At 33.9% G+C, this 12102-nt stretch overlaps 1 protein-coding gene across 4 annotated transcripts in view; it reads left to right on the top strand.

Annotated features, from left to right (window-relative positions):
* The window catches only part of LOC148314035 (unconventional myosin-Va-like), a 192246-nt gene that overhangs the window by 117080 nt on the left and 63064 nt on the right, over nucleotides 1-12102 (top strand). For 2 of the 4 annotated variants that reach the window (XM_088256195.1, XM_088278408.1), the window contains exon 1: nucleotides 7906-8240. The exons of the other annotated variants lie outside the window; for them this stretch is intronic. In XM_088256195.1, coding sequence (XP_088112321.1) covers nucleotides 8150-8240 — 91 coding nt within the window. In that variant the 5' untranslated portion in view covers nucleotides 7906-8149. Of the gene's footprint in view, nucleotides 1-7905; nucleotides 8241-12102 lie in introns of those variants that run through there. 4 annotated transcript variants of the gene reach the window in all.

Genomic DNA, 12102 nt, shown 5'->3' with positions numbered 1-12102 from the left:
AACGTTTCTTCGCCATGTTGGTTTTTCTCTGTCGCACTCTGTTTTATTGACAGAACACTTATTATAGAATAAAATAAGAACTATGTAGTTTTTTACATATTAATTTTATTTGACCAGCGACCGGGTTTCTTCGCAACCGACATCATCAGATTACAAAAAATAAATAAATACTCTTAAAATATTATTTCTTTACATATATTTAGTGTACGTGTTATCCGAATTCAACCAATAACTAATCGCTTCAGTGTGAATAACCTATTTTGATATATCGGGTGAATGAGTCATTTTTTGTAGGTAGGCTTTTGAAGGGGCCGGTTACCCTCCCATTATATGTATAGAGAGTCGGTAATTGTTATACTTCTAAACTTGTGCCTGCAGCGCTATATCTCGACCAATAATCGAAAACTGTATTCTCGGTCTATTGAATAGAACACATTATCATGAGTACATTGTTATGAGAACTGTTTGATGAATTATGTACATTGTACATTCATATGATTGTACTGACTTTTTTATAAATTAATTTAAATACACATTTGGATTTACATAATAAATTTTAACTGACTTTAAGAACTGTTTGCTGAATTATCTACATTGGACATTCATATAATTGTACTGACTTTTTTTATAAATGAATTTATTTACAACATTTTGAGTGTGTCCAAATACTTGTTCACAAAATCTGGATTATCTCCAATTACAGGAGTTATTTTCATATTATTTTTTGACATCTCATCAAAGATGAAGAAGAATATGGAAGTCTGGGCATTTACGGGGCTTACGACCGTCATAGGCTGGTTTAAGTGATCACTTTACACACGTGTAACATTCACCAATTCTACCCATTATTGACAACCACACTACTCAAGTTCTTGGAAGTTCTATATATATGAACCAATTTAGAAACCTTGTTCTTGAATCACTAGAACTTCACTAGAGACATCTATTATCTAATTATAAGCTTAATAATAAAAATGAAAATGGTATTTTCTGGTGTTTCTCATGTGTGTGATTATAATCCAGGATTCGGATCTCACATACTAATATAAGAGTTTCTGCTTATTAAAAAAGCTTCTTTACATCTCACCAATAGATGTCTCTAGTGAAGTTCTAGTGATTCATGAACAAGGTTTCTAAATTGGTTCATATATATAGAACTTCCAAGAATTTGAGTAGTGTGGTTGTCAATAATGGGTAGAATTGGTGAATGTTACACGTGTGTAAAGTGATCACTTAAACCAGCCTATGACGGTCGTCAGCCCCGTAAATGCCCAGACTTCCATATTCTTCTTCATCTTTGATGAGATGTCAAAAAATAATATAAATGAATTTAAATACACATTTGGATATACATTTTAAATTTTAACTGATTTTGAATGACTCTTGATTTGATAATAAATTTTTATTTGCTTACATCTAGATGACCATCTTATTACTATCTCAAAACCTTTAAAATGGTATGCGAATCTTTATTTTTGAATATATCTCTGGATCATTCCGTAAAATTCTCTGCTTAAACGCAATCGATATCATTGATAAAATCCTTAAAAAAATAATATAATACGATAAAATCCTTAAAAAATGTTTCACAAAAGTTTAAACTAACCATCACATCACTTAGGGACAGGCAGAGAAAATAGAACACACATCTGTTTTTGCAAAAAGCCTTTGCCTCTCCCACATTCATGAATCTTCTCATACATACCCGCCGATCATTCCAACTCCTTACCTGAAAACTTTCAAGTTATTGAAATACGTGATTTTGCTAAGTTTTCCTCTGCTTCTATTACCAACCACATTCGCCTAATACATTTGTTTTACCGTTCATTTTTCACTTATTCGATTCACATTCCCAAATTATCTCAATACACTTTTCTTCCTTTAATCGAGAGTAATTATTAAATTTTATACCGACAAAAATCAAGTAAATCCTCCAATTTCTCGCCTTCAAACTTTTGCAAGAGCAAGGTGATCTTTGTTGTCAACGTTAATATCACCAACTTTAAAGCATCTTAACTATTATTCGCATGATTTACCTATGGGGAATGATCACCATTAACTTCCATAAGCATTTAATCCGCCCCGGCTGCATCCTTCTTCCAATTGATTGAATCAAAACATAATTCCGATCGATTAAATCAAAACTCAACTGCAGATTTTCCCGCAAATGCTTCTTATTCGTATGCCTTGATTCTGGCCAATGTCTGTACACGACGGATTCTTCAGTTCTTTGGACACATTGCGCGTGGCAATGAGGATTACCTGGAACGACTGGTTGTGATCGGTAGCCTGGAGGGAAAGAGAGGGAGAGGAAGATCCCCACAGGGTGGACCGATCAAGTTAAGGCAGGCTGCTGCCTTTACTTGATCGGTCCACACTGCCTTAACTTGGTTGGAGCGCTACGTGCAGTGCAGTCAAGGGATAACTGGAGAAGAGTCGTTGCTTCAACGAGGGTTACAACCCTCAGTAATGAGGACTAAGATGGAGAAGGGAAGCTTCTTATTTACCACAGAAGTCGACATTTCAAGGAGTGAAGTGATAAAACAATAGATTTATATTATCCACTGACACTTCGTGATGGAATTGCATTTTTAATTTATTATTAGATTAAAACCAATATTTTTAGCTTTTCCACTTTTTTATTTGACCAGCGACCGGGTTTCGTCGTTACCGACATCACCAGTCTGATGATGTCGGTAACGACGAAACCCGGTCGCTGGTCAAATAAAAAAGTGGAAAAGCTAAAAATAATGGTTTTAATCTAATAATAAAAAAAATAATAATAAAAAAATTGATAAAACAAGTATGAGAACGACAAACTTGTGCGAATTGAACTTGATTAACAGGCTTACTGAAAAAATGTCCGTCTGATTTGAGGGTTTAAAACAGCCAGAGTCGTCCGTTGTAAAACGGACCGAACTTTCCGAGTCAGATAATTTGTATATTTATAATTGATTCCCTCTTATTTATCATCGATAGAAGCAGCAGGTCCATTGTTGTTTCCAGCACAATGAGTCGTTGAAGAACCGGCCTCTCCGAATACTCATTATAACGGCCGACCCAATCTGACTGCGCACTATTCCATCTCATGTGAGATATAATAACAATTCTGCTTATGATTATTATTTGGAGACGTGTTCCGACGGACATGACCGGCGCGATGACTTGACACAACGCGGCAGGAGTTCTCGTGAACGCAAATGGTGGACGCGAGAGGCGAACTCTCCTGGCTCACTGGCTCACCGGCTCACTGAACTGCCGATTGCTACTTGCCAGTTATCTTTTATTTCATTTTAAATAAATAGTGGTATGGTACCAACAGAGTCGCAAAATTGTATAAAGTATAAGATGAGATGCCTGAAAGTTAGAAGAATGAAAAGAGTCTGAAAGAATTTTAATATAAATATTTTGTTTACTGTAAGAAGATGTAAATATACGAGTTTATATGATGTATATTTTTGTTTTTAAAGTGTAAGTTAACATAAGTATCGTGGTACTTTTTAAATTACGACTTTTTTAAATTTCAACACATCTTTCCTAATATATTATAATATTTTTAATCAGCAAATAAAATGTGAAAATAATGTAACATTTAACAAGTTATATAAATGTATCACGTATAAGTTATTTTAAGGTGTACTCTCAAATTTGCAACTCAGTATGCGACCAGATTTTTTATAATGTATATTGAAAGATTTTTTTTAAGGCTTAAGAAAAAAAATCATACCTTTCAGTAGCTCTTTTCATTTCAAAACCATATCTTTATTTCTAAGAAAAACTATTTTTTTCAATACAAAAACGATATTTTAAGCAAAACAAATCAATGCAATGAGGTCGAAATGCGATCTCTCAGAAGAATGTGCGACAAAACGATGTATGATAGATGTGCGAATAGTGAAATAAGGAAGGAATGCAAAGCTGAGATAAGCATTATCGATAAAATTAAGGAAGGTGTGTTGAGATGGTTTGGACATTTAGAACGAATAAGTGAGGAAAGAACGGTAAAACAAATTTATGAGGCGAATGTTATTGGAAAAAGAAACAGAGGAAGACCGAGAAAAACATGGCACAATCAGGTATGCCAAATACTTGAAAGTGGACAGGTTAGGAGTCGTAACAATCGGCTTGTATGTATGAGGAGATGCATGAACGTGGAAGAGGCGAAGAAGGCTTTTTAGGTAAAACCTAAAGGGTTTGAAGGCTCCTCGCGGCGACGCGAGGAGCCACACGTGTACTCCGTGCACAATTAAAAAAAGCATATGCATATATAAATATTGGATTTGTTTTTTTTTTATATATTTAGATAAAATATTTTTCTCACATTTTTTTAAAATTCCTTACCTGTCAATAACTCTTTTGTTTCCAAAACCATATTATTTCGAAGAAAATCTTATTTTTTCAATACAAAAACAGTGTTCTTAGCAAAAAATTCAATTACGTTAAATATTACCTGAGTTTGAATAAAAATTAAGTCGCGGGCCATCGATTATCCCGCCTAAAGGGGAGAATGGTAAAGAAAATAAAAACCTGTTGTCTCGTCACCTTCCCTCTAGCTTGTTCGGCTGTTTGAATGCCTTTTTTTATTGAAATAGACAACATATCTTAGCACGTCACATAAAAACGTAGCTCAAACCTCTTTTTATGTACACAACATCTCTGAACGCATATATTATTGTGTATGTATTTACATAATACGTTTCAATTCTGGAGATGGTTTATTTGATATCCCTTTATTTACGACTTGGGTACTTTTTCCATGGTATTATAACTACCATACCAAGATAAAGCTCCTATTCATTATAATAATAATAATAAAACCCTTATCCGCACCCCAATGGTGCATAGGGCACTGCGTCATATAAACGCAGTGTTATCTTGATCGTTTACACATGAAGGAAAGGTGATCAGCCCTCCGCTTCAGGTACCAGTCCAGTGTAATATTGAATAAATATGACAGAGTAAAAATCACTTTTATTTATTTTACCCCTCTTGGGAATCGAACCCGGGACCTCCAGAACGGTAGCCGAGCGTGCTGACCATTACACTACGGAGGCGGACAATTATATTATTCATTACGTTACTTTATTACGCGTGGATCTAAAAAAATTATCCACATTTTTAATGTGTTCAAATACTAATCTGGGTTTTCCACTTAAGAGTTAATTTAAATTATTTTCAATAAAGTGTCGGGTTGTGGTTCCGTGGTCAGTGTCGCAGACTCTCGAGTCAGAGTTTCTCGGTTCGAATCCACTCTACCACAATTTGATACCTTTTCCTAATAATGAGCCGCTTACACTCACAGAAATAGTATGAAATTGGAATATTTGTGTAAATAATAAATACACAAATAATCTTTTTTTTTATTTAAAAAAAAAATTACATCTCGACATACATTCCATACCTATGACACATCGTTTACCCTATAAATGCACAGCTTCCATATTTTTCCTCGTATATGTAAAGATATCAATAAAAATATATATGTATTTCGGTATATAAATTGAGAAATCGTATTTTTGTGGTATTTTTGCTGAAACGTCGTTTGCAGCAAATTTTGAACCGACCGGTCCTATATAACTAATCTATACTATTCTGAATAAGAAGATTATCTTTTTTAGAAATTTAAAGATAGATGAACATCAAGATGAACATTTTGGTATTTACAGGGCTTACTATCAGTCAAAAGCTGACTGAGGTGATCACTTTATACAAGTGTAACATTCACCATTGTACACGTGATTGGCAACCACACTATTTATTAACCACGAATTAACATGGAATAATATTTATTGGAGAATATAATAAATTAACTTAAAATAAGTTTTTTTTGCTTCATATTTTTAAGTTAACTCAAATGGAAATTATTACACCAAAGCATTGTAGTATGCTTAGTTAAATACTTGAAATTTCAAGCTACTTAAAGGTATAAAAAAATGTATTTTTTTTAAATAGGACTTAATGTTTCGGACACACTCTTGTTATATTATACGCATTTACAATATGTATATATCTAGCACCTCTGTGAAATACGATAAAATATAGCTTTTGAGACGATAAAGCTCAACATTCAGAAATTGATAAATATAGCCTAAGTTATGAGTCCATTGTTAAAAGAAGAAGGTATATTTGTCCATTCGTTACACGAAATAAAGGTTAAAAGAAATTTTTCGGTTACTTCAATTTGAGCGATTCGTCTTTATGCGGCGGCTCTGTTTTACATTATTGTACAAACTACCTGTCGCTTTTTCTAAACTAAAAGTGCACTGGCAAGAAAGAGAATTGCATCATGGGAGGGATGGAAAGAGAGGATCGAGAGATAGAGATGAAAACAAAAGTTTTTCACCGTCGCGAATCCAAAAGTCCACTGTTTTGAAAGTCTGAGAATCTAAACAAATGCATAGCGGGAAAAACCTGTAAAAAGAACAATGTTCCTGCAAACAAATTCACTCAACTTATCCAAAATGCCTTTGCACTCGCTATAACCAAACTGAAATGATTTAAACTTTTTTAAAATACCCGAAAACTATTCGCGTTTTTCATCGTCTTCAGGATAAGCTTCGTGGGCCTTCGGGAATACAACATCTTAAAGTAACGCAAGTAAAATTTGCTTTAGAGTAAACAATCGAATCATTTGTACTGTCTCTATTTTTTGTTGGTGCAAGAGACATTTCACCTTTTGGTGATGTGGTATGCGACTTGGACTTGAAGCGAAGCGTGTTGGTCCGGGGAAGTTGGGGGGGAGGCGCCACTTCATGAGTAGTGACTACAGGTAGACTACAGTGGCCAGGTAGTGGCCAGGTATGAATATACTCTGTCCTTTGAGGAATGGACTAAAACACGTAAATATGTACTCGTATTTTTTAAACACGTTTTTTTTATACACATACAAGCAATTATTTCATATAATTTGACATTTTCTATAATTTACGTACTTAGTTCATGACCAAACAAAAAAATGGCTTTGCAACACAAGGTTTGTCAGGAAGCCTAGATGCCTCTGTATTAGATCTGGGAAGGCGATGGGACAGCTTTCAAAATCTCCCATAATTCGACAGTACAAATTCACTTTCAAATTATAGGAATTATTTTCTTCAGTAGGTTTATGATGTCATTTTTTTAACCTTTTGCCAATTTGACCGTACCACATACAGGCATAAAAAAAGGGGCTTTGAAGATTTGCCCGTATCTGGTACGGGCACCCCGGCGAAGAAATAGCTCAAATTCATTTTACCGAAATAACAGTGGTAGTTGTAGATTAAAATGGAGTTATACATAGGCTAGACATACGAGATGGAAAACCTTTATGTATATAAGATTAGTTTTAAAAGTAGTTTTAAAATTATCTTTCTTTAAACATTCGACAAAAATCACAAAAGCCACAAAATGTTGCCTACAAAGCCTTGCAATAATGTTTTATTTCATTTTCATAAATAAAAAGAACCTGCCATTTTCCAAATAACCTGTTCAATCAAACTCATTAGTCAAATTGAATACCTTCATTACCTCAATTGAATGCAGTGCCCTACGCACCATTGGGTGCGGATAAGGGTCAGTAATAGTAGTTTTAAATGCAGTCACTTTGTGGTAATATTCTTCCATTTTTTAATACAAGTTTTACTTGGCAAATCCCACTTTATAAATAGTGGTATTTATATTTCCAAGTAAAAATTTAAATCGCTCGTAAACGAGTGGAGGCATTTAAAAAAAAATCTAATTTAATATAGTATTAATTTAATTTGAGCTTTCCCATTGAACGTACTAGTTTAAAAAGGACGCAAAGTTCCGAATCATCTAAGAAGGCAAACGATCTGTGCGCTGAGAGAGACGGAAAGCGTGGCAAAGAGCTTTAGAGGAGGAAAGCAATACACACAACCCGATTCTTGAATTAGTCTGTTCATTGCGCGAGTCAGCTGTAGACGCGTCCGTCTAACGAGTTCTCGGTTGTGATCTGTGACTAGAGAATTGTGGATATATACATATACCAGCCAAAGTAAACAAACAGATGTCGAGATTGTAATGTCTGGTGTATCGCAATTGTGCTTCGAGATGTTCGGTGCGAGTGAACTTACCGTTGGGCTTTAGGCGGCCATCGCGGTGTATTCGGTTTTGGAGGGAACGTATCAGGGGGCGCCGAAGGCCGGGGGCTGAGATGGCCACCCTGGGGCTTTCCAAGGTCTTCATCCTAGACAAGTACTTTACCGAGCTGCAGAAGTTCTGGGAGACCGAGAAAAAGCTGCAAGGTGAGAATCAATACCTGATAAAACACACAATTTTTTTGGACCTAATTTACAACGTTTTGAGTGTGTCCAAATACTTATTCACAAATCTGGATTATCTCAAATTACAGGAGTTATTTTTCATATTATTTTTTGAAGAAGAAACACTGAAACCCGCAGCCTAAGATGGTCGTAAGCCCCGTAAATGCTCAGACTTCCATATTCTTCTTCATCTATGTTGAGATGTCAAAAAATAATATGGAAACCTAATTCTTATAATATTTAGACGGTGTTACAATTGTTTTTGATGTTATTTTATTTAAACCACATCTGCTCCGTATGTGGATTATATGGAGTCCACAAACTGTCTCTAGGCTTTTCTGTCGGCTGCCAGCTACCTTGCATCCTTTCAAGTCAGGTTCGCGTCCCAAGAACTGCCGACGAATTGTCATCAGTGGTCGTCCTGGGCGGTGCAAACCTCATACCTAGTAAAAGAGGCAAGCTTGATTAAGGCTTTCGGGAGGCATGTGGAGTACATGGCCTAGCCAACTGAATCGCCTTTTCTTGACTACTGTTGTGACCAAGATATGCTGCATCCTACGCCGTATCTCTTCATTACTCACAAAGTCAAACCACTGCACGCCTAAAATTCTTCGCAGGCACCTATTCTTAAAGCTCTGTACACGGCTGCTCTGGGCCCTTGTTAGGTGCCATGTATCAAATATATGGAATAAAAACATATTATCTACGAAAAACCTTTATTTTCATAAAATATCCGAGCATCTCCAATGAAATAATAACTTTCCAAAGCGTGATGTTTCAAAAAAATTGTTTTATCATACCTATCAATTACACAATAGCCTTTCAATGTTATCAAAAGCGATCTACAATAAATTGACTGTTGAACGCGAGGCTTAATAACGTATTGCGGGCCGAACATTTATTTATATTGTTGAATTTCCCAATTTGGAGTTGTGGGAAAGTGGTAACCCTAAATGTGTGTGTATTTGTGAACCTGGAAATGTTCAGGACCGAAATGTTCACACCAACCTATGATCTGAATTAAAATTTATGTTTAATTTAAGTTTTCCTCGGTAAATACCGCGATTTCTTACAATCTATTGTGACTCACAAAGTGAGGAATCAATTAATAAAATAAAATTATAATTATTTGAAAAGTTTTATTTGATAATGTAATTTATTTATTATTGTCCGCCTCCGTAGTGTAATGATCAGCACGCTCGGCTACCGTTCTGGAGGTCCCAGGTGGGATTCCCAGGGGGGTCAAATAAATTTAAGCGAGTTTTAACGCGAATATTTCATTAATATTATCCTGGACTGGTACCGGAAGGGTAGGGCTGATCATCTTTCCTTCATGTGGTAACAATCAAGATAACATCCGCGTTTATATGATGCAGTGCCCTATGCACCATTGGGGTGCGGATAAGGGTTTGAATGAAAAAAATATTTAACCACGTGCCATTCACCAAGTGTTATAGTTTAAATAATAATAAATATTACTTTTTAATTCAAAACATTGTTCTATATCTTGTTATACAAAGTTTATATCTTTTAACTTTACTTACAAAAAAGTCAATGAATAATTTGACTTTTTACTATCCAGATATTGTAATCAATCTCAAAGATTTATTATTTCAATTAACTCAATTAATTAAACGTCAATTGTTACATTCCTTAATTACTTTCTTTGATTCACAGTATTATTCTATGTACATGTACATGCACATAAAAAGGTAATAACTTTCAATACGAATTTAATTAATACTCTTTCAATTATTATGCATAATTAAATTTTACTGCAATCTTGATGATTTGTAAGATAAGGAATAAAAATCTGTAAATATGAAAAATTAATTTAGTTTCATTGGTTCTTTCTCTTGATTGTTGCCATTTCTTTATTAAAATTTTAACAGAAAACCTGAAACTGAAATATTTCATATTTGTACAATTTCGGAAAAACTACTCTACTGATCTATTCGTATCGTCAATATAGAATACATAATTGCAATTATATTATAATTTATACTAAAACCTTTTTTAATTTATGTATTTTTTTGTTACAAGATGTATGTACAAGCACAATCTGCCCAGCAATAATAACAGCTGTGAAATTATAAACCTTGACCATTATTACAAGTAATTTTTTTGGTTGATTGAAAAATATTACTTCATAGTAATATGCCCTCCAATGTATGTAAATGAGTTTCGAATATCAAAAAAAATAAATATGGTACAGATATTTGTTTACCAAAAAATAACTAAATGAGATACATTTATATATCAAAATCAATCTCAAAATCAATATCAAAATAAATAAATATGGTACAGATATTTGTTTACCAAAAAATAACTAAATCAGATACATTTATATATTTTTAAACAAGTGTAAAAATATAATGTGTCCGGCTTTTAATAATATTTCTGTTCCGAAAGCATAGTGGTTAGGGAGTTTGGCTACCATGCTGGAGATCCTAAATTTGATTTCCAGAGGGTTAAATAAGTGATTTTTCCCTATAATAATCATAATATCACTCTGGACTTGTACCTGAAGCACAGGACTGATCATATTGCCTTCAAGTTATAAACGATCTTTGCAATAATACATCGATGCTATTCAGTGCCATATGCACCATTTGGTGCGGGCAAGATTTAAAAGAAGAAGAAAGTAATATCCACACCACACCTAAATCGAATTTTCAGGTATTTTAATATCACCTTGTTTTATTATAAATTATTATAATGATTAAATGAAGTGATATGAATTTATTTTATTTAATTATTGGACAATTCATATACCATTTTCGTGAAAACACCTCGATTATTCTGAAAAATATGGTGGGAAAGCGTTAGTGCTTGTTTATTACTGTATATGGAAAAAGAAAAAAAAACAAGTTTATTTCTTTAAATGTGAATTATAAACTGAGAATCGTCAATATCGAAACTCCTTCAATCGGGTACCCGATGATTCATTTTGAAAACTTTTAGTTATTTATTAGAATTCGAAACATACTGAACATCGACAACCTAAAAAGAGTTGATTATACTATTGTACACTTACTACTACAGTATGGCATTGTTGGATGGGGAGGCTCATACAACAACATACTGAACTCTGCAGAAATAGTATAGAAAACCATAATTAAAGTTATTTTGAACAAAAAATACTAAAAGGTGACAAATATTTGAATTATTATTCTTAAATGATTTTTGAACTCCAAAATGCAATACTAATCAATTTCAACAAAACTTCAAATATTTAGGAATTCAATATTTTAATAAACTCCTTAAAGAAATAAAAAATAGAAGATATAAAAATGTCCATTATATATAAACCGTGAAAAAAAAATAAAAAAGACTTTTACACCATTAATTATATAAAACATTAAACCATGAGTCCCTCTCCGAGCCCAAGAGCTCAGTCTTTTTTTTGGAGAGGCACAGCGAATCTAAAACTAAAAGTTTGCCATATGTATAAATTTTTATAAAATATATTATATTGTACTGAAAAATGTAACTACATTAAATAAATTAAAATAAATAAATTAATAAAAAGCTGGCTCTAAATGTCATTTTTTGAGGCTATTTTTTTACTCCGGCTCTGACGTCAGCCCGTGTGCGTCAGGTGTGGCGGCGGGGGTTGGTCAGGGGTGGAAGGGGGTCCGCAGAGGGGTTGGGGGGAGAGGGGAAGCAGACTGCGTTCCTCGGTCACTATAATCATATGTTGTCGTTATTTGGCGATTTTCTGTTTTCGTTTTTTCGACCGTTAAAATACTGAGACCTGGCTTCAACTCTCGTGCCTGGAATAACAAGGTGTGGTTTTAAATGGAAAAGAAAGAAAATAGCATATAAAAATATGAAAATGATA

Source organism: Brachycentrus maculatus, unplaced genomic scaffold (genome assembly GCF_059751285.1).
Source record: "Brachycentrus maculatus isolate JH-2025_06_01 unplaced genomic scaffold, ASM5975128v1 h1tg000002l, whole genome shotgun sequence".
In the NCBI taxonomy this organism is placed as follows: domain Eukaryota; kingdom Metazoa; phylum Arthropoda; class Insecta; order Trichoptera; family Brachycentridae; genus Brachycentrus; species Brachycentrus maculatus.
The sequence above is the reverse complement of the archived record's forward strand: the minus strand, read 5'-3'. Positions and strand labels throughout refer to the sequence as shown.